The sequence below is a fragment of the Triplophysa dalaica genome, chromosome 4, assembly GCF_015846415.1.
Source record: "Triplophysa dalaica isolate WHDGS20190420 chromosome 4, ASM1584641v1, whole genome shotgun sequence".
Taxonomy (NCBI): Eukaryota; Metazoa; Chordata; class Actinopteri; order Cypriniformes; family Nemacheilidae; genus Triplophysa; species Triplophysa dalaica.
In genome coordinates this window covers 16,407,828-16,433,084 of record NC_079545.1, presented here as the reverse complement: position 1 = coordinate 16,433,084, position 25,257 = coordinate 16,407,828, and the positions used below count along the sequence as shown (strand labels likewise).

The 25,257-nt window shown below is 39.1% G+C and overlaps 2 protein-coding genes across 9 annotated transcripts; one reads left to right on the top strand and one right to left on the bottom strand.

Annotated features, from left to right (window-relative positions):
- Window positions 1–71: 71 nt before the first annotated feature.
- Window positions 72–16,262, top strand: map7d2a (MAP7 domain containing 2a). Of its 8 annotated transcripts, XR_008906540.1 has the most exons (19): window positions 72–470; window positions 891–2,180; window positions 2,503–2,610; window positions 2,760–2,837; window positions 3,505–3,668; window positions 5,599–5,698; window positions 6,862–6,957; window positions 9,105–9,217; window positions 9,354–9,469; window positions 9,560–9,984; window positions 10,206–10,356; window positions 10,505–10,676; window positions 11,059–11,163; window positions 11,720–11,770; window positions 11,943–11,970; window positions 13,233–13,947; window positions 14,074–14,337; window positions 14,855–14,963; window positions 15,060–16,262. XR_008906540.1 is itself a non-coding variant. In XM_056746715.1 (18 exons), exons 2-17 carry the CDS (start codon window positions 2,018–2,020, stop codon window positions 14,330–14,332), a joined length of 2,844 nt encoding a protein of 947 aa, XP_056602693.1. In that variant the 5' UTR covers window positions 72–470; window positions 891–2,017; the 3' UTR covers window positions 14,333–14,337; window positions 14,855–16,262. The 8 variants fall into 8 exon arrangements, 7 of the variants coding, with proteins under 7 accessions (XP_056602693.1, XP_056602697.1, XP_056602692.1 ...); XM_056746715.1 differs by having other exon boundaries at window positions 14,855–16,262; XM_056746714.1 differs by lacking the exon at window positions 14,855–14,963 and having other exon boundaries at window positions 73–470.
- A 167-nt stretch (window positions 16,263–16,429) lies between these two features.
- On the bottom strand, window positions 16,430–24,035 carry ercc6l (excision repair cross-complementation group 6-like). Its single transcript, XM_056747421.1, has 4 exons — window positions 23,901–24,035; window positions 23,730–23,771; window positions 20,302–22,048; window positions 16,430–19,597 (listed from the first exon to the last, which is right to left on the bottom strand). Exons 1-4 carry the CDS (start codon window positions 23,942–23,944, stop codon window positions 17,249–17,251), a joined length of 4,182 nt encoding a protein of 1,393 aa, XP_056603399.1. The 5' UTR covers window positions 23,945–24,035; the 3' UTR covers window positions 16,430–17,248.
- Window positions 24,036–25,257: the final 1,222 nt, after the last annotated feature.

Genomic DNA, 25,257 nt, shown 5'->3' with positions numbered 1-25,257 from the left:
GGACCAAAAACGTTCCTAATTTGTCTTTATTTATTTAGCCTGTGTTTTACCGTCGTTTCACCCGGGATGATGACGTCAGCAGTTCAGCACCACTGCGCTGTCCAGCGTCTCTAGTCCAGCAAAGGACCGTCCACATCCCGCGCGCTCAACATTTCTATCTATTTGTATGCGTGTATCGTCTTTATCCGTTTGAATTAACATTGTAGTAGAAAGATAACACCTGCAGTGGGAGATCAGTGCAAACCACATTCGCTCCATACGGAGTGAATTGTGCTGATACATTGGAACGCGAATAGCGGAACAACAGGAAGTAACTGGCTATGCTGTTTCTCTTGGCTTCAGTTTTTTGGGGGAGTGTTGTGCTGCGGCGCTGTCCGTGACATTGCGTCTTGTCGGAGAGGGTGGGAGAGCCGCCGAGACGACGAAGATGGCGGAGAACCCCGTCAACAGTGCTGTTAATACAACGACAGGTGAGAGACTTCTGCGAAGGTATCGTTAGTGTGTAGGAAACATGCCTGAAGCCCTTTGTTAGGAGATGGATGAGCGTGCATTGAGTTTTTGATGACTGTCAAGAATAGAGGAGTCAAACTGAGCAGGATACCCTCTAGCTTGCAAGGGAGTGTATAAAGAGGCTCGATGAGGAACAATGACTGACGTGTCCAGTTTATTCTTTACCAGACCCAATATTGCTGTATGATACTGTAGAAATACGCTAGGGTTTACTGTGGGCTTTATTGCAGTATCATTGTTATATTCATCATCCTTCACTTTTTCTTTGTTCTATAAGTATTGCATAAAAGTACAGATTAGACTCGTTGCATGTCTTTATTGTTTGTTTGTTTATAATCAAGTAGCCTATAGTATTGCTGTACTGCGTTATATTTTCATAGGGCATGGGATGTTCTGGAAAGTTGACGGCCGAACACCGCCCAACACTGTCACAAGACTAAAGGGGTTAAAGCTATAAACCACGTCCATTTGGCAAATTAATTTAATGGGAAATCGATGGAGCGATCTACATCCGCTTTATTTGCGTGTGACTGATCTAAGCATCGTCTGCAGAATCGTTCTCTATGTTACAGTACATGTAACGGGTTCTCCAGACCAAACCAAAATATTGCTTTCGGTGAGTGCGACACAAAGACATGTTGGAATATCGTGGTGGCAGACATTTGTTATGCTAAAGTTAATGATAGAATAGAATAATAATAGCATAACTATGATATTTTAGATATTTTTAAGAAAGGTGGTTACCAAACTCAAAAATCGCTTCCATTAGAATTGTATGGGCACAAGACATTTTGTGGTCCACAGAAGCTTTTCATTCATAAGTAGACTGAATAATTGTTGGCAGAGTTTGTGGTATGGAGACATTCAAAGAGTCTTAATTTGTTAAATGTGTTATGCCTGTTCTAACTCCCAATGTTCATACATGATAGGAATGTGTTAATTACCATTATCGGTTGTTTTCATTTCTAGTGCGATTTAGCATTGGTCCATCGCAACCATTTACATTGTCTATCAGAGTCTGTTACTTATGTATTTCACGTATATGTGTTTCATCTTTTCTGTATTTTCTTTGCCATTATTACTAATATTTTCTGTGGTGGTGTTGTGTTCATAGTCCCCTCTGCTCTTACAGTAGAGCTCATGTGTGGAGTAAAGAAAATGTTAGTGTGCAGACAGATAATGTGTAGTTTATCCAAAGACACTTTATACAGAGAAAAAAAAAATTGTGTTCATGTGGTTACTGTAGCTGAATAATGTAATGTGTAGCTCTGAATGCATGGCTGATGTAAAATTATTGATTCTCTTTGCATGTGGAGTGTCTACAAAGCAGAAGTAAAAGATCCAGATTACAGCTCTTGGTTTATAACCCAGTCCAGAAATCAATGGGCTGTTCTTTCTTCCAAACGCAGCACATAACCAAATGCTCAATGTATGTTTTATTGCAACTGTAAAGATGTACAAAGATTTGCTTATCTGTCTTAACCTATCTGGCTGACAATCCTTTTACATGAATCTCCCTGACTACCTGTGTCTGTGCAACACAATATTTTCTGAAACAGCTGCTAAGGTTATGACATCACCTTTAACTCCTGAAAAGAAACCTCAGAGCAATGGCAATGTCTCGCCAACATATCAGAAAACAAACCATGGAAGCCCTTCGATAAAACACAGTAAGGCCCTCCTTGTCATAGTCAATTGATTCAAACTAATATTATTACAGTTTTATGTGTCAAGTTCATATATACTATTTGATGACAGGTTTTGGGGTCTATGCTAGCTACAGTGCATATTTGTTACTTCAGTAAATATTGGATGTAACATATACTAAGAAATAAATGTTAAAGTTTCAATTTAAATCAATGTTTAACCTTTATGTGGATTTGATTGATATTAACCTGTGCTAAAACATTAATTTTGGGCATTCATGTCATATTGCAGATAAAATGTTAAAATTCCCCTTCTCATTCTTCTTCATCATCTCATGATTCAAAGCTGATGCTCTGACTCCACCCACTGTCACAGAGAAGAAACCTCAGACCAATGGACACCCTTCACCATCACGCCATTCAACCAATACCAATGCACATGCAGGTAAACAATGTAAGTCTCATCTGTTTTTTTGTCTGTGTTGGGTGGACATCTTCCATTTCATCTGATGATATATCTGAGAAACTAAAGTACCGTTAAACTTCTCTAAAGAGATGAATTGTGGATTATGTTTCTTTGTGTTTATCCTTTTTTTCTTCAAGACATGGAAGGATATTTGAAGACAGATGATAGGATGAGACTTGCCAAGGAGAGACGTGAGGAGAGGGAGAAGAGTTTGGGTGAGTAAGTCTGTTTATTATTGTGTCTCGGTGTCTGTGTGGGTGTAGTGAATTCAAACTAGATTAACAATTGACATTGGCGTTGCTGGACTTTCGAGGCTCAGCCACACTTTTTTTTATTAAATTCACAAATGTTTTTATTTATCTTCAGTTTTTTTAATGAATTTCTCATATTTGTTCATTTTGACAACCATGAAGAAACTAAAGGAGTCAAAGCATTTGCTGAGGAGTCTCTCCGGCCTGATGTAATAAGCAATAAATGTTTCACCGACATATCTTTTATAACAAAGTGGAAAAAGCTGACCACTTAGGCATCTGGCTAAAAGCTTTTAAAACATATTTTAAAATTTGCAGACTGCACTCTTCAATAGTCTACTGACATAAAAAAATTAAACTCATAAAAACAGTCGCCTATGGAAAGCCTTAAGGGACAATGTCTATGTTTTTTAACAAGCGCATTTTAATGTAAACTTTATTTGAGAATCAGACTTTTAGTGGACCTTTTTAGTTTTATCAGTAACATTTACCAAATATTTCCTTAATTCAGAAAATAAGTGAATTTGTTTGAAAATTTAACCCAAACTATTTCAAAAGTCCAGACCATATCCATTCAGTAGTACCTCTGGTTTTAAGTAAGCCTTCTCTATAGGTTCTCTTGCTTTTTCAGCTGTACGGGAACAAGCCATAAAGGAGAAGGAGAGACGTGCTCAGCTGCAGTATGAGAAGACGGTGGAAGAACGCTGGAAACGTCTGGATGAACAAAGACAGAAGGAGGAGCTTCGCAGGGCTGCGGTAGAGGAGAAGAGAAGACAACAGCTAGAGGAGGAGAAGGTCAGAGATCTAAAGTTAAATCCACCTGTCAATGAGATTTTACAGTTCAATGGTTCCCAACCTTTCAAATTCACACTTTAGAAGTTGCACTAATATGCTGATGTTTTGAATCGTGTGTGTTTGAAAAGGAAGACATCCAGAAACAGTGTTAAGATTCCCTGTTATAGTGTAACGCAGAGTAACCAGGCAGAGAAGCGGATCCAAATGCAGTGTAGTTTTAATTAAATCAAACCAATGTAAACCACACACAATAGTTATCACCATAACAAAGCATGAAACAAAGGAAACACTAGGGCCTAAATACACTGGGATAACAAGGAAACAAGAAACACCTGGGGAAACTAATTAACAAGAAAAACTACAAAGGACTACAAACATGGGGCACAACAGGAAACAAAGCAAAATTCCAAACAACAGAGAAACACAGAACAGAATCGTGACATATAGTAGATAATGGTGTCACGGAAGCACAAATACATAATTTCAGAATGTGGGAATAGATTTAATTTGGTGGTGTATTTGTGTCTTGTGGGGATTAACAGATCAGATGCATTTGACATCAAGTCTAATCTTCACATTTCCGCCATATGTTGAAAAAACAACATTGACTTCCATCACATCAATCTGCTAGGGCAGTGTTTTTCTTCTAAAAATGACAAGGGGTCATTGTGCTTTTTCTCCCGTGACCTTTTAAATGCTATTTTTTCATACTGCACTGATATATCAGAATATAATTCAATTTCAGTCCAGCCATCAATTTTAAAGGTCCCCTGATTCGTCTACTAGCTCTAGGAAATTGAAAACAAAATCTTTGTGTTGTGTGTACGTTGAATAGATTTATACCACACAATGAAACGTCATTTGAATTAAAAGGAACAAAACACAAAACACAAAAAAATGTCTCTGTGTCTGTGCCTCGACATGTAAAATCACCCACCTACAGGGCAGACACTGTTTATATAGTGCTCACATTCTCATTGATCTGTTATGAGCTTGTGAGTTCATGTTAGTTCTGATAATTCTCCAGACTGGAGGATTCAACCAGAACAGCCATGACACATTATTTTAATCCCTTTCTCTCCCCCGCTGGTCTAAATGCACTCAAATACCGAGAAACAGAGTCAGCTTTCACAGCTACGTTCGTTTTGGAAAGACTACTTGTGTAAAGGATAGGGCAAGGAGAGAAGGAACAAGGTGGTAGACGGAGGAGGTTATGCTGGACTTCACAGTTGGAGCTGGAACCATTTTCATAGAAGTAAAGCACCCACAAACGGAAAATAACATGAATTTCTGAATTGCTGTGTCAGTCTTTAAATAGGCAAACATGATCTTGTCATATTGATCACACTGTGCCAATACCAGTAACATTATTACTATACCACACCGGAAAAGAAACTGGTAACCATGGAGATCTGAATACCCTTGACAAGGAGTAAAAGGTTCATTGTTCGAATTGACCCAAGCCATAGTTCACCCAAAAAATAACAATTCTGTCATTATTTACTCACCCTCATGTCATTTCAAACCTGTATGACTTTCTTTCTTCTGTAGAACATACAACAACCAAACAGCAGCCCCAAATAAACTCTATTGTATGGACACAAAAACACGTCCAGACATATCTTAAAATAACTTCTATTGCATTACACAGAAGAAAGTCATATACAGAGTTTTTAATAGATTTACATATGGGTGAATAAATGATGACATAATTTGTATTTTCGGGCTAAACTATCCCTATAAGGGTAGCTTAGATGATAATATTGTTGAAGATCATTCTGGCATTAAAGCACAGGGTCAATTATTAACCATTTTTGATTTTGTTAGTGTATCACACTTCTTCCATGAGACAAATGTGAAGGTGTGACAAAGGACTGATGTTATGGGGGAAGTGAATGTATGATGTTACTTGTGCTGGAACGAAACACAGGAGCGTCTGGAGGCTCTGATAAGAAGGTCATTGGAACGGAGCCTGCAGCTGGAGAACAGGAACAAGCGCTGGGTGTGGGGTCCCAATGGCCCCACTCAAGGTGAGTGTAATGCACATACATCACACTGAAGAGGGGAGTGAGTAAGACGCAGAATGGGAAGGGTGTCATATTATTATATATATTGTGTTTTGTTTTACCTTTTCCAAAACCAGCCCAACCATTATGAGTTTTTGTACAGTAACATGCAAGCACAGTGTTTCATATGTAAGGTCAGAAAGGCTTTTTATCATAATTTTCAGACAGCTGTCTTTTTTAAATGTATTGCGAGATTTTTTTATACTTTGCCCGAATGTGCTGCAGATGGTATACTGTGTCATTACACTCTTGTGCCTGGATAAAAGTAGTAAAATATGAAGCTTTATCAACTCAAAGTACATTTCTTAATTCCATGTGAGTGCTTTTTCAATGCTTTAAAAAAGAGAAGCTGTTGTAGTGCTGGTGCGCTGCTGCAGAGCAGTGTCCTTCCGTTATATGATTTTCATCTGGGGGCTTGGAGACAGTGTTACGAGAGCTCAGTTTTCATAAATCAGCTCATCAGAGAGGAAGGACAGCCATTGAATCAGTATTTTGTCTTTGCCGAGTCTCCCTTTGTTGGTTTGAATGAGAATCCAGCAGATGCATTGGTTAGTGACTGAGGCCTTTAGGTTTTAACATTTTAGAAGCTAGGGACGTTTAGAAGAAATAAAGGGTATTTTTGTAGACCCATGTTTAATATGCCTTAATGCTTTTAATCCAGGTCCTTATATATGTAAAACAAAGGTAACTGTATTTGTTATATTTGTTTGTTGCTTTGTTATTTTTATTTATTTGCTGCCACATAGTGCTGTATACAGTATAGTTAATAGATGCACTTTTAGAATAAACTCCGGTAATGATTGACTTATAGATAATGAGAAAACAGGGTTTTTTTTCATGAAAGTGTATTTTGAGTTTTCTTGATAATGAGTTGCATTGTGTGTGTGGTGGCGTGTATGTACAAGAAGTGCAGATTTTGATTGGCAATGTGTTTGAAATCAGATCAGCCTTTCTCATTTCTTTTTTATTGTCATGCATAGAGAGTGCAAGAAAACATGCTGAATGTGTTCAGTTGTGTGTGTTTAGGTACAAACAGCTCCCCTAACCCACATTTCACCAGAGGGTGCTCAATCTATCCATAATGCTCTGCTATTTCTGCTGTGCTCTGCCCTGAACCCGTTGCCCAGGTGACTGGGAGAATGCCCCGCCTCCTCTCTCTGCTGCCTCCGCCCTCCCTTATGACCTCGCTGCCCCCTCTCCTGCTGCCAGTGAATCAGGCAACGGTATGAACCCAAGCTGGCCTTTTTCATCACCTGTTCCTCGCTGTCACCTTGGATTGACACATCACCTCTCCAGTTTTTGGTTTCCATCACTAACCTCTAAACCAGCCTGCTCTGCTTTCCCAGTTCCTGTCTGAGTACTTATAGTGCAACATGGGAATAGAAGGGCATATTTGATTATTACTATAAAAGCTTCATTTGCAGAACCATGTAACCTAGCTGCATTCAGAAGTCAAAATTAGTATTTTTTATAACAACCACCAAGAGGGGGAATGAAAAGAGAAGGCTGATTTCAAATATAACAATGTGTTTGGTATTTGTTTTGCTGAGCTCATCCATATGCAGCCCTACCTGAACTGAATATGCAATGACTTGCTAATGTATTCAGGTCCCTAAGACATTCTTGTAGTTACTGAATTAAAAATGCTTCATTGAAATTCAGTTCTCTTTTATTTTCAACCACAAAATGCAATTGTAGTGGTACTAAGCCAAGCATCACTAGTCATATTGCTCATCTTGCTCTGTTGGTGCTAGATATGGACAGCAGTGAAGTACTGTATATTTACTCTACTTAAATAGCCTACACTGTAAAAAAATCCCATAAAAACATGAATTTTCTGGCAGCTGGGGTGCCAGAAATGTATTATAAAAATAACTTGTCTGTTAAATTACATGTTTTTCCAGTTTTTCTTATAAATTCTTATACATTTTATATTTTTGACTGTATCTTAAAGATTTGTGAAAACTGTAAATAAAACAGTGTGACAGTAAAATTTTATAAAATTAGGTACATTTTTCATACATAGGTACGTTTTGACTTTTAACAAATTATACACTTCATTTTAAAACATATTATATATTTTTTACTCCCCTACATTTCATAAATACATTTGACAGTTTTTTTATTATTACCTTTAATAAATAATTACATTGAAATCTATTTTTCTCAGTTAATAGTTTAAAAAAAAATAAACTACTGTACTATATTTTTAATGAACTTGAGGAGTTTTTTTTCATTTTTGAAAGAAATGAAATAAAAGGAATGATACATGTTTTTTTTAAGTAGTGAAGTAAAATTTGTTCAAAGTTCAAACATTGATAAAGATACTTGAAATGTAGCCTACTTGAGTAGAGAAAAAATACTTCACTACTGTTGACCTCTGGTTTATGCTAAAGTTATGGATAATATGATTTTAAAGGAATTGTTCATCCAAACATTTAAATCTTATATGGTACTTAAAAGCAAGCTCCAGAAAATATTATGTGCGTGACAATTGTTTGTTTGATCTGAATAACCAGGCTTACATGCTTTGAGATAAAAGCTTCAAAGAGAATGGGAGAGAAGCGTTTAGATCTGAATGCTTTAGTAAGGCATTGGATATTCAATGTGCACATGCTCTGTAGCTCAATGAATGTAGATGTTTGTGTGCTTTGTTTTGCTGTGTGTTTTGTATTGATTGTGAATGTGAACTTCAGATGTGTGACCAGTGAGTTCACATTGTGTGTGTATTAGTGTGTGAGTCTTATAGTGCTTGTTTTGTATGTTTAAGTTTTTCCTTTCCTTTTGTATCTATTGACAATATTTCATCTAAAAATAAGGCACTGTCACATTAGTATAAAACACGCACGCACGCACACACAGACACACGCATGCACAAGCACGCACGAACGCACGCACGCACACAAAGCAACATGACACGCCACAAATACATCCCTCTCCATTTCCTTTTCATATTCATGTTGTCCCTTTCATCCAATTCACCCCCTCCGAAAAAACAACTTTCCTTCATTATCTCCATCCCTCAATCCCATCACGGTCACCTGAACTCTCAAGACAAATCGAAAGTGAATAACCTCCCCCCCACACACACACACACTCTTCACTGGCTCACTGTAACAGTGCCGCAGAGCTGCATCTGTATTGTCATCTCTGCAAAGGTAACACTCCTCAACAGGTGTACAGGTGCTTAGTGTTCAGTGTCAAAGAATATAGCTGTGTTTGAGCCACTGACGTGTTTTGATTTGTTTCTTTTGTTTATCCCAAAAGGGTTTGTGCGTATTTATGTAGTGTGCCGTTTGATGTAAGTTTCTAGCGATTATAAGACTGAGAAATCTCTTCTGACTGCCAAATGTTTTACTGTCCTTTGCAGTGCCCTCGAGTCCCCACAGATCACCATATCGAGGGTCACCAAGTCGCCGCAGAACCAATATTGTGCCAGCAGAGGAGTCAAGTGGAGCTGTTAGTGCCCCCAACACCCCAAAGGTCAAAATCATGCTTTGTTGCTATAGCAACTGATGTAGTTGAAGAAAGCCTCATTAGTTCATTTCTTTTGTTCAGTTTTAGTCAGTTCCATTCCACAAACATGCTTACACACTCCTTATGTTATGTGTCGGTACAGAAGGAGAAGTTGCGTAGAGAGAGGAGAACCGGCTCTCCGGCCACAGGCTCACCGGTGAGGCAAAATAAATATCCTGCTGATGTTATCCGGCGCTCCGCTTCGCCAGCCACACCAAAGTACGATATAAACCCATATACACAAATAAACTCAATGTTGTTCAGAACTGATATTTAAACAATTAAGCTAAAAACCACAACTATTTATAGGTTATTGCCCAAGAGTCGTACTCAGTCACCCTGCACACCTCGACAGTATCCACCCTCCCCTATGAAACACAAAACTGGCACCTCGGCAACTGACAGCGACAAGAAGACAGAAGACAAGGTCATAGACAAACAAACTGAACAAGTCAATGACCTTAAGGTGGGCAGACCGGTCAAGGCCGAGGTCCATCAGAACAAAATCCCAAACAATGAATGTTTGGAAAAGGCACCAAAAGTGGAAACACCTATTTCCTGTACACCACCTCCAGAAAGGAGAACGTCGAAGATGGAGAGCCCTATTAATGGTGCAAAAGAGAAAAAAGGTGTTGCTACCGAAAGTCAAGATAAGAGGAATGGCAAGACGGATATCCCAGAGAAGAAACATCCCAAATCAAGCTTAAATGAAGTGACTACAGAGAAAACTGCAGGTGGGCCTGACATTGTATTGAATCCCCTGGATTATTAAAATAGCCATTACCACATGAGTAAATACTTTTTATATTTGTATTTTTTATTTAAATATTTTTCATATTTCACTGTCTGTTTAAATACAAAAACACATTTTATACGTATCATTATGACTGAGACTGTAAAAATACTAATAATGCACTCTAATTTTACACTTGCTTTTTTATTTTACACTTCACAGACCCCTCACCTTTAAACCCTGCTGGCAAGATGGTCGCTGGAACGACAGATGCCGAGGAGGCGTCCCGTCTGCTCGCGGAGCGCAGGCGTCTGGCCAGAGTTGTGAAAGAACAGGAAGAGAAACTGCAGAGAGAACGAGAGGAGCAGGAGAAGTATGTGTGAGCCGGTGTACAAAGTGCTCAAAACTTGTTGAATATTATGTGACTCCAGTGAGTACGTAGACTGGGGTTGTAAAGCACAATTGTGTTCTTGTAATTCTTGTGCTAGATTCTCTGACTTATGTGCGTCTGTGTTTGTTAGACTTAAGAGCGAACAGCTGAAGAAGAGGCAGCTGGAGGAAAGAGCTCGACAGGAGGAGAAGATCCGTCAAGCGGAGGAGGAGAAACGCAGACAAGAGCAGCAGCAGAAAAAGAGTGAGCAGGTGGATAAAGAGAGGAAAGAGAAGGAGAGGCAGGCTCAAATGGAGAAAGAGGTCAGAAGATTTAAAGGGAAATTAAAGTTCAGTTGAATTTTTTTGATGTGGATGTTAAGTGTAGACTTCTGTTGATTGGTTGTTGTACATTGAGGATAAACCAAACCAACAAAACTGTAAAGCTTCATCTAACATCTGCCTTTGTGCAAATTTCCCCCAAAATGATTTCTTTCTTTCTTCTAAGCACTCTTTTTTTTTCAATCCCCCAGTAAACAATATTGCAAGTCACAGGATCAATGAAAAGATCAATAAGCAAGAACTGCCATATAGACAATAAATATGCTCCTCACTCCACACAAAATTCTGTTATTTAGAGGAGACAACCACATCTGTCAATCAATTATTCTAGTGAACAACTAACTTGTATCTTTGTGTTTAATAGAAAGCAGAGGCAGAATTACGTGCTCAGAAAGATGCAGAGCGTCAGCGTCAGGGCAGAGAGCTTTTCCAACAACAAGAAGAGCAGGAGAGACAACAGCGAAAAAAGGTAGGAAACAACTACTGTACATAACTCACTATCCACTCTGTGCTGACGGTTCTGTGAAACAAGTGCTGTACAACAACATGACAAACATGAATCGTCAAATTTAAACGGGTAATTCACCCCCTCGAAAACATATTTAAATATTTATTTACCCTCATGTTGGTCAAAACCTGTTGGTCAAAACCAGACTCCTTCTGTCTCAGTGGTTTTGTGTCCATAGAGTGGAAATCAGTGAGGTCCCAAATTGTTCGGTCACCAACATTCTTCAAAATATCGTTGTACTGGTTTGGAATGACATGAGGGTTGTTTGGGTGAACTATCCATTTAACTGACTACTTCATTGGATATATATGCTTTATAAATCACAGCCAAAGGCTTATACAAAGAATTTACAGTATATTGGAAAACACTGAAACAATCCTGATGAAATAACTCTAAAAACGTCTATTTGCCACCTCATACACTATATATCTGAACCAGAAAATGCTTGAAATGTACAGTTAGAGGAAACTTAAGGTTTTTAAAGGTAAAAGAAGTGATATGTGCTATTTTGTTTCAGAGAATCGAGGAGATAATGAAGAGAACCAGGAAGAGTGAGAGTGAGATGAAGGTATCAGTCAGAAATTATGAATCAATCACATTTCATCACTTATAACTTCATAGCTGGGATTAAGGCTTCAATCTGTGTGAATGTGACTTGAATTGCCTTTTTTGTATGTCAGATAAAGTAGAGCAGAAATGATTGTTCAGAAATGTAATGTAATGACCTTATATTCACACAGGAACCTCCATCTCCGGTCTCTCCTCCAGGTAAGACTCCTCTCGCTTATTTTCGCTCACTCTCTCTCTCTCAAACACAAAACACACAGGGGAATTTTTGTGTAGTTTTTTGACACTAAAGAAATATGGAGATTAGGTAATAATGTGAAATCTCACATGAGATTTGCATGAAACGATCTTGTGGACTTTTTAAAGTTCCTGGGACAGTAGAGCATCATTCCATCACTGCCGCCCAGATTATCTACATATTAAAACAACTGATAAACTGGTGTTAATAGTGAATAAGATGCACATTCAAGTGTTAAAACTGTTTAGGGAGTTTTTTTAACCCTGTTAATGAATATATGTGAAAACCAGTTGTGTACATTACTAGCAAAGTTCAAAACTGTGTACAAAAAGCAGCAGCTATTCGGTTTAGATTGCTTATCCCATAGGGGCAGATGTGCACATATTGCAGTGTGTCAGCAGGGCTGCCGGTATTTTTCCATCCCACAGCATCAATTAAAGCTTCAGGATTGGTCAGCAGGGGACCTTAGGTGTGGATCACATTCTCAGTGTGTCACAGGTTGTGTTCAAGGTCATCTATTCAGGGCCTGTTCAGCCTATATTTAGTCACATTGCAGTAGTTTGTGTAAGGTTGCTCGACTTTGGTTCTTTCAGTGTTTTTTTTGTGATAGATAAATCAGATCACAGATTTGCTGTGGATGTAAGGTCCAGCGTGTAGTTTTTTTGAGGATCTATTTACAGAAATGCAATATAATATACATAACTATGACCTTACATAATGAAGTGTTATGTTTTTATTACCTTAGAATGAGCTATTTACATACGCTGCGGGTCTCCTTACATGGAATTTACCATGTTATCCTAAACAGACCATCTACCTCGGCAAAGAAATGAAAACATGAATACATCTTAGTTATGGGCAGCCACTGTTGTGCTTCGAAAGGGAGGGGTGGAGTGACTGGTTGGTTGCAATTCGCAACCTCACCGTAGATGCCGCTAAAATCTCAACATTTCTTCTTTAATACTCAGTTAAATATTAAATATTTTGGTAGAAAGGGTCATATTAACGCTGTTATTGAACCAGAACTATGACAGAAGAACATGAAAGATTCTAATCAAAGATATTTTAATGACTGTTAATAAAGCTTTTTCAAACACTATAGTTACTAGAAGAGTTGTTTGCAAAAATAAGAAATAACTTTTATATGTATACCAGATGATGTGCAATATATATATATATATATATATATCAACTTGGTTATACCAGACCCCTGTTTTCTCTTCAGGTGGTGTCAATTTGACCTCAAGTGTAAGTGCCCCCCAAAATCCCCCCTTGAAAAGTCAAATAAACATAAACTCTGCTGCAGTGAAAACAATCGGTAAAGAAAAGGAAAACATTGCCAAACAGGAGAGTAAACAGGTGAAAGAAGAGGTCAAAGGTCAAGTAAAGCGAGAAGATGCATCTGTGGCAAAGGTGCAGGAAACCCCACCGAAGACTCCATCTCAAATAACACAAGTAAAAATTCAAAGTGTTGTGACAACACACGGCAACCTGCAAGTTTCCACGCAGAACATACCTTCAAATGCTCAACCAAAGCAGGACAACCACTTGACCAATGGAAAAAGCCAAACTATCACTCAGGTGGCCAAACAGGAAGCTCGTAACCAACTAAAAATACAAATTGGAGAGGCCTCAGCTCAGGGAGGCAAGACGGAAAGCACTGTGAAAAAATCAGACATGCCTCATGCAAACAGACAAAGTGTCATGGGGAACGCAACTGTAACTGTCCCACAAGCAAAGACCGTCCCTCAGCCCGGTGAACATAGGCCCACAGTGACACAGGTGAACTCAAAGCAGCTGATGAAGGACATCCCACCAGCATCCCTGAAGCCGGTGTCAGAGATGAAACCCCCTCTCCCTGTTATTCATCTGGACACATCGGCCCGGAAAAGTGGAAGAGTGCAGGATTCTGCAGATGAAGTGCAGTTCATGGAGGTCAGGTGAGTCTTGACTACTCAACGCTGATTTGCTGTAACAAATGACAAACAATTCAAAAGATAAAACATTTTAATTATACACTAATCCAAATTCTGACATCTGACTTATCTCCTTTCTGCCCATTTCAGTCCTGTCTCGAAAGAGGAGTTAATCTCCATCCCAGAATTCTCCCCAGTAATTTCTCCTCAGCAGAATGGAACCAGTAACATGCGCGCTCTTGAGGACCTCTTGGATCTGACGGGGCAAATTGCTTACCCTAGACTCGCTCCTGCAGCCAGCCTGGGAGACTGCAACAAGAATCTAATAGAAGGGGTCTGTAGCCCTGGCTCGGACTCGAAACTTATCCCCACCCACTCTTCAGCCTCAGACAAACGGCATGTGCTGTAAGAGCGGTAGGTTGGAAAGTTTGTATACTCACCCACACAAATAAGTCTGATAGACACTGTTAGCATGAACAAAAATTGTAATTTTCACAATTATCGTATCGGATACATGCACCTGGCGGTCTGGCTAGTGACTAATAACATTAATAAAGTATTTATATTTTAGTTGATTTATATTTATATTAATCTATATTACTAATTAATGGTATAATAATTGTATTAAATAAACAATTTGTTGAATGGGTTGTTTAACTTTGTTTTAAGCCAAGTAACGATTCTTCTACTGGTACGTTAACCCAAAACAATACTGGCTAGACACATTTTGTACCAGAAATTAAGTTTGGATCTCAAAAGTGCACAAGTGTAGTAACGTTTAGGTTGATGATAGTAAAAAAAAATCTATTTGCTCACCTCAATGTTGCTCCAAAACAGATTTCTTTCCCACAATTTCATCCTTTCAATAAAACATATTAGAGGTCATTATTGCTCATACAGTATATTCATACAATTATTCTTCGTTCGATAGCTTGGTCTCCATTTATTGTGATCCAATGAAAAGTAATGAACATTACTAAAGATGTTCTTTTTGTGTTCCACCGAAAAAGAAAGTCATATGGGTTTGAAATGACATGAGGGTGAGTAAATTATCATAGAATTGTACTATTGTGTTAACCTCCACAATGTATACAATGATATGGGTTTTATATGACACTTTTCTGTTTTTTGAACAGGTAATGTGACAGAGTTTATTGGTGCAGCAGGCTGCTCTGAAGACTTTTATTCCCTTTGAAACTGACAAAAGGAAGAATGTGCAACTGGAGAAGAAACAAAGGATGAATATATTTTTATTGCTGCTGGGCATGAATGCAAATTTAAACTAATTTCAATTTTCTCCTTATTAAAAAAGATATTCTTTCGACTCTGAATCTTTACAGCACAATGTTTTCATCTCCTGTTAAAGGTTTGGTTCAGTATTATCGACAGAATTTAAATCAAGTGTGAGCAGTCGATATGTGTTGTTATGTATGTTTATCTTCCCATCTAGATGGCCAAAATTGCTGGTAAGAGTTTGGACAAAATACTTTGATGGTTTATTGGCCTTTAAGATCAAAGTCCAACATTTTCCTTAGAATAATTGAATACATCATCATCAATGAATACAGACATTTGCTGACTATACTCACATTTTTGCAAGTGAAACTATATGGCGAACTCTTTGTAGTTAGAAATACACGACAAAAAGGTTTCTTTGGCATCTATCAGTCTGCAACAGAGTATTATTCTGATTTGTTTTAAGTATTTGTGTGTATTTTCTGCTTAATTGACTAAGAATCCTTGCATTGCATCACACTATATTGAACCCCCAAGTTTGCTGTTAATGCTAGAATTACAGGACATTGGCTATCCACATCTCTCCCAACCAGCTGTGATCATTTTTCAGCATGTATCTTAGAAAAATCAAAGACAGTAAGCCCATTTTAAAGACCTAGTTTACACGTAACTCAGTATAAGCATCATACTCTTGCTCAAAAGTAATCACTGTGCTTATCAATGAAGTTTCAACGCTTCTTTGGAGACCAGTTTTACTCAAGTCCTGACATCAAAGAAAGTGTTGTGGTAGAAAACAATTTCCCATCAATGTGCATTTACTTAAACATTTGAATAGACTATGGCTGTTGTAGATGTACATATTTCTACTGTGGGTGGGTATGTTGAACTGTGGATGAACAAAAAGCTTATTTGAAATTAAAGTGTCAAAATTAGGCTGCAGGGTACCTTCAAAACCAAGATTTATAAAGGAAACTACACGTGTCGCCACTTCTGTCTCTACAATAATAGCAGTGACTTCAAAATGTGATTACTGATGATGTGCATGGTGGCATGAGCATCAAGCCAAAATTATAAGCCTAGAAATAAACAAATAAACAGACTTTACCAGCTAATATGTCTCTTGTATGTATTGAAACAAAAGAAGAATGCTGATCTTAATACTTCCTTTTTTACTACACTAGCACAAATGTTAAAACAAAACACAACAAACAGAACATTTAATCAAATTGTTAGACAAACATCTTTATTTTGAATTTTGTGGAAAAAAACCCCAGAGTGCATCTGGACCAGTATCATTTACATCTTGCCAAATAGTATATAGCCTAGTTATAAATTTTGTTGATAAACTTAATGTTGACATCGATGTAAAAGTATTAAACAGATATGTAAGCTGTTATTGTGGTAGTTTCTTCCAAAAAAAGTCACATTTGTTAGTCAACGCTCTAAGCTGAAAAAAGGAATTCTGTAATTTCAACCCCTATTTGACTTTCTTATGCATAAAACAAAAGAAGATATGTTGAAGAATGTTTGCAACCACAAACAATAGAATCCATTCACTTCCATTGGTTTTCTGTCCGTACAACAGAAGTCATTGGGCACAACCGTTGTTTGGTTACTAACATTCTTCAAAATATCTTTTTTCATACAGGGTTGAAATGAAAAGATGGTGAATAAATGATGATTCATTGTTGGATGAACTATCGCTTTAATATTATAGAAAATTATATTTCAACCGGTGTTGGTCTACACGAAATACAATTCCAACCATGTATAAAATTAATACAAACAGCACAATATGAAACCTTTGTCAATTTATTTTTTCTCCACAATCCACATTGTGGATTTCAATTTGATAAATGGAACAGTATCTTAAACAATGGGGGAAACACAATGGACATGAAAATAAATCAAGAAATTTCTAAGAATGACTGAAATTACTGTGTATTAACAAATACAAGCTATTTCTCCAGACACTTCAGTCACTTTTAGCCCATGCCCATTCATTTTTCTTTTTTTAACACGTGAATAAGCATGAGTCCGTTGAAATGCATGACAAAACAAGTCTCTATATGTTAAGTTTTTGTTTATACTACTGTCCCTGTTGACTGAGTTGTCTGTACAACTGAATAATCATGAGTTGGATCTCAGGATCACCTGTATTTACATCTATAGCCTTCAGAAAATAATCCAGAGCTTCCTGCTTCCTGCCGTTTGCCAAACAACGTTTTCCAGAAAGAACCAGCGCCTCATATGTGTTTTCAGAAGGAGTTTCATCACTGTTGATGGTACCAACCGCAAGAGTGTATGTTTCTGTAGGGATTGTTTTAGGAGCACATTGCTCCATCATTTCACTAGATTCTAATTCAACATCATTAGTGGATTCTTCTACTTCCAGCTGATCTCCTGTCATCTCCAAGCTCTCTTCAACTTCATCCTCCTCATCACACTCATCTGTATTCAGAGTCTCTCCATTCGGCTCCTCTTCCATCACAGATTCATCTGCATAAGCTTCACTTGCTGCAGACATCTGATAGGACTCATTTTCTCCTTCACTGGGCTCTGACGATTCCTCATCGGATTCATTCTCGAGCATAGACATCACCAAAGACCTTCTTGATGCCACTGAGGTGTTCAAGCTCCGCCTGAGTCGCGCGCCGTTTGCCAAAGTGGATTTTGGCGTTGAGGATCCCAGCTTGCTGAGGCCATCGGACAATGGGCTGCTGGACAAACATGGCATCTCCAGCTCTTCCTCTCCCTCCTCTTCGCTGTCCGATATGACCTGCCTCCTTTTCTTTCTCCGAACAGAATGCACGAACGAGTCGTCTGCAGGTGTGCCCAAAATAGAACGCTGCCTTAAAGGAGATTCATGTTTGCTGACTTCGCACTTGATATAGTTACTGATTCGTCTGCAGTCATCCACGCTTGGTTCTTCCAGTCGTTCTCCACTGACATCCATTTGAAGCTGAAACTCAAGACTGTTCTCCACTAAAGACTCCTCCTCTTCATGAACTTCTTCCTCAGCAGAGAACATATCTGCACTGTCTTCAAGTTGCAAGTTGAAATTTCCTTGAAGCAATTCCAGGTCAGTTTTGAAAGGCTCCGGCTCCGTTTTGGACGACTCCAGCTCCGTTTTGGACGACTCCAGCTCCGTTTTGGACGACTCCAGCTCCGTTTTGGACGACTCCAGCTCCGTTTTGGACGACTCCAGCTCCGTTTTGGACGACTCCAGCTCCGTTTTGGACGACTCCAGCTCCGTTTTGGACGACTCCAGCTCCGTTTTGGACGACTCCAGGTCCGTTTTGGACGACTCCAGGTCCGTTTTGGACGACTCCAGGTCCGTTTTGGACGACTCCAGGTCCGTTTTGGACGACTCCAGGTCCGTTTTGGACGACTCCAGGTCCGTTTTGGACGACTCCAGGTCCGTTTTGGACGACTCCAGGTCCGTTTTGGACGACTCCAGGTCCGTTTTGGACGACTCCAGGTCCGTTTTGGACGACTCCAGGTCCGTTTTGGACGACTCCAGGTCCGTTTTGGACGACTCCAGGTCCGTTTTGGAGGACTTAACTGATTTAGCCACTGGAGATGTGGATGGTGAAAGCACCACATCTGTTTGAGCTTCTGCTGTATCAAGATGATCAGACACTACAGAAGGTTCTTCCAGCTTGGGGAACTTGTGAGAGAGACTAGACAAGTCATGTAGAGAGTTTTGTTGCTCGGATGCTGTATTGTTTTTAGATTCGTCAGCTACGTTCAAACTGTCATCCAATGTGATCACAGGATGGCTGTCTTCAGCAGAATCGTCCTTGGCCTTAAGAACAGATGTATTTCTCTCTCCACCTGCCCATGGAAACGCGTCTTCCTCTTCGTCTTTACCTACAAACTGAACTTCCTCAACAGAAAGTGAGCTCTGTTCCTCTTCATCCTCTGGCTCATCTATACTGTAATGAGTCAGATCCACTGTGACCACATCGTCATGAGGAGGGGCTGGGCGTTCTATACCAGCCGATTTTTGTATACCACGTTGTCCTGACTGCCTAAGCCAAGCAGGCTCTGTGTTCTGAGCGATGCTGTCCATCAGCTGGCCGTGCAGCTCTGATTCTGCCTGCATGAGCTCTTGGGCTTTCTGAACACGTGTTTGGATGTAATGGTGCGATTCTGCGTTCTCGGGGGCATCTTCGTCAGCAGCTGCCTCTTTAGTAAACATGAGGTCATGATCAGAGATGCCGAACATCTCCATACTGTAAAGCTGAGCTATGTGTTGGTCCAGTTTGGTGTCCGAGCGACGATTTTGCGCATGCATGGCCTGAAGCTGCTGCTGAGTTGAGGAGGAGCGAGTGTCCTCTAGTTTGAACAGTTCTCGCAGCTCTTGCTTGCTGAAGTAACGGAATGGGTTCTTCTTATCGCCGGTCGTCTGCCGTATAAGAGAGTCTTTGAATACCTGCAGACATAGAAGCAAAGGAAAAAGAAAGAGGTTATATTTAGGGGTCATGGTTTTTAGATACAAGGACATCGAAGATAAACTGATCTGTAGTTCTCACTACATACAGCCGTGGGGAAAATTAAGAGACCATTCCAAATTTTCATTTAATGAGCATTTCTAGATGATTAGTGGCCATTCCAGTCCAGTGTTTGTTGAATTTCAACAAAATCAAACCTCAGGAGAGACAAAGTCATCCAACAGCAATGTGAAACACTGACAGCATGAAAAGACACATGAAAATCATGAAATCAAGGCTATAACATTAAAAAATACTTTTTAAGCTTTTCCTAAATATATGTTGAAATGTTGCATCGCTTAAAAGTGAATATGAACTTGTTTTCTTTGCAGTATTTGAAAAAATAAAGAGCATCTTTACTGTTATTTTGACCCGTTTTCATTTTGCGAACACAAACTATTTTTTTATTTTAAATTTGGAAGAAATATTGTTAGTAGTTCATTGAATGAAACAAAAATCATCCAGATGTTACCTAAACACAAACCTATAAATAGTAAATTCAGATTTTTTTTTAATGGTCTCTTAATTTCTTCAGCGTCTGTATAAGTGAAATAAATGCTTGTTAAAAAGTCAATGTCTTTTACTTTAAAAATTATAACAACATGTTGATATAGCTTGATGTACTTATAAAGTTTTTTTTTTTTACCTGTCTGCGGTAAATTTTCTCCTCCACAGTGCCACAAGTGATGAGTCGGTAGATGAGGACATTTTCAGTTTGGCCAATGCGGTACGCACGGTCTACAGCTTGAGCATCCGTCGCAGGGTTCCAGCTCGGGTCAAAGATTACGACACGGTTAGCTGCTGTCAGCGTGATGCCGACCCCACCCACCTGTGTGGTGAGAAGAAAGATGGTGTAGCGTCGATCCGTCTGAAACAACGTAATACGCTTCTCTCTCTCTGTCAGGTGTGTCACCGTGCCATCCAGACGCAGCAGACGGAAGCCTCTGTTGCGCAGGACGCGCTCCATGATGTCCAGCATTTTCCTGGACTGGGAGAAGATCAGAGTGCGATGCCCCTCCTCACGGAGACACTCCATCAGAGACACCAGAAACTGCAGCTTCCCTGATTCGCCAATCAAAGTGTCATCTGAAATATGTTCGATCTGACTCGCTGCCGACTCCCTCATATTTTCAATAGGGGTGGAGTTAGTACCTTGATCGAGGCCTAACTGAGCAACAGCTCGAGCTGAGAGCAGCCTGGGGTGGTCACAGAGCTTCTTTAACACAGTGAGCTCAGCTAGCGGGGATCTTGTAGTCATCAGCAGCTCCTTAATTCGGTCCAGCGAGATGAACTGGTTATAAATGTCCTCCTGAACTGAGCTCAGGTACGTCCACACGATGAGGTCGTTCTTTCGTGTCAGCGAAGGCATTACAGCACCTTCGTCAGCATTTGGACATTTGTTCTCTTGATTCTCATCCTGGTTGGCTTCTTCACAATGTCGTTCCTTTTTATTCTGAACGTCGGCTTTTGTCCTCCGTAGGAAATAAGGTTTGATGATGTCCATTAGGTTCTGAGAGATCCTCAATCCAAGGGCTTTCTCTCCAGGGGTGGAATCTTTCTCTCGTGCACGCGTGATTGGGTTCTCGTACTCCGTTTTGAACGTTTTGGAGGTTCCCAGCAAAGACCCGTGGCAGGCAAAGTCAAACAGTGCCCACAACTCTCTAAGGTTGTTCTGAACTGGAGTACCGGTCAACAGCACTCTGTTATGTGCTGGGATGGCGTGAGCGCTTTTAGCCGTTTTAGTGGACGAGGTTTTGATTTTGTGGGCTTCGTCTAGGATGACGTAATCCCAGCGGAACTCCCGCTGGTTGTATGTTGCAAGTTGTTCGTAGTTGTTGATTAGCATTTGGTAGGTGGTAATAATAACCCCACCCTTGCGCTGGATCCGGTCTAAGTTCCTGTTCCGCTCTGCCTTGCTGGAGCCGTGGAACTCTTTCACTCGCATCCCGGGGGTCCACTTGGCAAACTCACGCACCCAGTTCTTTATGAGCGAGGTTGGCATGACTAACAGCGTGTGATTGGCCAGTTCTGCATCGTACATCCCTGACAAAAATGAGATGACCTGGATGGTCTTGCCAAGGCCCATGTCGTCAGCCAGAATTCCTCCCTTTCTTCCATCTCGGTGCAGACTGTACAGGAACGCCACTCCCTCTTTCTGATGGTCATACAGTTTGTCATAGAGCCCTTTATACAGGTTCAATCCACTACCGTTCACATTCACAAAATCATCCTCCTCTTCTTCTTCCTCATCCTCTCTTTGCACAATCTCCTGTATGGCCTGGATCCGTTTCTTTAGCTTGTCGCTCGGCTGCAACTGGTTAGCCATCTTAAACAGCTCTAGGGCACGTTGCAGGTCACCGCTCAAGGCAGCTTCCTTTCCCTCCTGCCTGTACCTGCAAAAACAAAAGAACTGTTAATGAAGCAGGATAAACCTACACACATCTAACAACTTATTTAAAATATTCAAGACGAAATTCAGTAAATAAGAATGATTTAAAACAAAAAAAAAGGTTTTAAGCAAAAAGACACAGAGATGGAAATGGTCAACCCGTCTTTTACATTTGACAAGAAGTTTCATTGGTGCCATTTATTTAATGTCATTCCCTCGGCTAACACAGACAATACAAAATATATCTTCAGCTTGAGACAAGTTTCCTTAAACTTCTTAGTAATATTTGCAACTGTTGTCACAGGAACATCAAGCTGCTTAGAGATGGTCTTGTAGCCTTCACCATTACCATGCTTGTCTATTATTTTATTTCTGAGCTCCTCAGACAACTCTATCCTTTGTACATGGACAAGAGAAAGCAGTGTGGTGCACACAATGATACCAAACAGCACAGTGACTACTTTCCTCTGTTTAAATAGGCTGAATGACTGATTACGAGCTTAGATACATATGTGATACTAATTAAAGAAACTAATTATTTGAAATATCACTATAATCCAATTATGTATTTTCTTTATTAAGGGGTACCAACAAATGTGTCCACGCCATTTTAAAATATATTTGTAGAATGAGCAATAATTAATCTGTTTTCACAGCTTCTTGGCCTTTTTCTATGACATACCAAAGGCATGCAAGTATACGTGATACAATAGCTCTTCAGGAGGAATGAAGCATTATTTCAATGAGCTGGATGGGTACCAACATATTTGAGCACGTCTGTATGTGACACTGGACATCAACACCATTCATAAATGTACTTTTTTTAAATTGAGGTGTATATACATCATCTGAAAGCTGAAAAATAAACGCTCCATTGGTGTATGGTTTGTCAGGGCAGGACAATATTTTAAAATTTGGAATCTGAGTGTGGGGACTAGATGAACCTGAAAGCGGAAATTCTAAGCTTTACATAGATACCAAACTTGAGTGGGTAATTCCCAAAGAGCACGCAGCAACATTTCCAGCTTCCTTGTTCACCTTTTTTGCTTCCACTCACAAACATAAAGATTTGATATATTTACAGTAATATCACAATGGAACATGATCTTTACTTAATATAGGATTTTTGGCATTAAAGATGCATGCATAGTTTTACACATACAATGTATTGTAGGCTATTGCTACGAATATGTTTCTGCTACTTATGATGACTGCTTTTTTGGTCAAGGGTCACATATATTTTATCCAACTAATTTGAACTCTTCAGATATATGCCTTCAGTTCATAATCTTTACAAATGTCATGAAAAACATGTTAGTCAAGTGACCAAAAACATGAATGGTAGATAGTCTATAGAAACCTTACAGCTTTTTGTACATCATTTAAACAGTTTTGTGGTGTGACATCTTTTTTAAAGGCCCTAAAATTCCATAAAGGCATTCAAGTAAAATAAGTTAATGAAACCTGAATGCGTTATATAATTTTTTTTTAAACAGTTTAAGGTGATACATAGCAGCACTTTTACACTGCAGGACAGTACTATTACTTCTTAACATGCCATAACATGTCAGCTGCCCAACGTTACATATGACTAAAAAGATGAATTTGAAATAGAACTATACATACACTTCACATTCATATAACTGTATTTAACCCAAGACAAGATTAACAGCATCTTTCTGTACCTGTCATATTTCTCCATCTTCCCCGTGTCTATAGACAGAGATCTGCAATAGAAAACAACACAATTAAAACATGTTTCTCTGTATGCTTCACTTGATCAAAGCATCGAGACTCGAAGGCACATTCTTAATATAATTTCTCTTCAACAAAGACGCGAATGTCTCCAGACTTACCCCTCTAACTTTTCTGTTATTTCTTCAACTTTGTCGCCTTGCATATTTGCATTTATTTTCACAGACTTTCATTGAAAAACAACATGTGTTTCACAACATCGAATGCGGAAGCGGCTTTGAACGAGTGTGTTGTTCGCGCGCGTCTCTCACCTCTCACCCAATCACTTGCTTCGTTTCCACGCATGCGCAATATAACCGCTTTTAAATCGGTGCAGGGCAGTGTCTGTCTGTGGTAGCACGGCAGTGTTTCATCTTTTAAGACAAGTCGCTAAAAAGAAAAGTTTAGCGTTAAAATGCCTCATCACCGTCAGCTGGTAGAAATGTATTACAGACATTTGTACCGAAACGTTGCACTATGATATTAAATAAGCACGAAGTAATCACAAATTAAAACGTTGAAAGTGCAGTGTTGTCCATTTCGTATAAACAATGTAATCTATTTTATATGTTATATCAAGTAACTTCAGTGCATCAATCCAAATCATTTCTTCTCATCATTTAATGGAGAAAAAGTACTGCAGTTTTTAAATATGTGTCAAATATTTGTCTTTCTTTGGTTGGTTTGTTTGTTTTTACAACCTGTATCAACAACAGCATGCATCACATGTCTCAGCAACGTGCTCAGGTAATTGCTATTATACTATTTGTGTAGGCCCTAACGAAAACGTAAAAGTTTTACATATACATGTTACATTTCTTAAAAGATGTCATCCTAAACATTGAATAAATAGCCTATTTGAACTTTTTGGTGACCTGCAATTGAATTGGTACATAGGGCCTACAGCCCCGGAAATAATTAAAGATTTCTAGATGTATTATTCCAGTTCAGTGTCTGTTGAATTTCAACAAATTCAAACCTCTGGAGTGTCAAAGTCATCCAACAGCAATGTGAAAGACTGACAGCATGACAAGACACTTGAGGTTATTGTCACATAAAAATAATTTTAAACTTTTCATAAAAATACAAGTTCAAGTTCAAGTGTCCTTTATTGTCAATTCTTCCACATGTACAGTACATACATACAGACCATCGAAATTGCGTTACTCTCAGACCCTTGGTGCATACAAATAACATTAAACACTGACAGTAGACGTTGAAATAAAGATAAATACGATTTAACCATATGTACATATAAACTATATGGATATACAAATGAGGACATTGTAGAACAATAAAAAAATAAAAATAAAGAGAGATAAAGTGACAATTGGCACATGGCAGATAAAGTGAAAACCAGTTGAATAAAAATAATACTGTGCTGATGAGAGTAGTGCAAGAAAAAAAGAACAGTCTTTTTATCAGACTGTCAGAAGAGGTAGATTTCAGACAATGCTGGATGAGGTAGAGATCATTGCT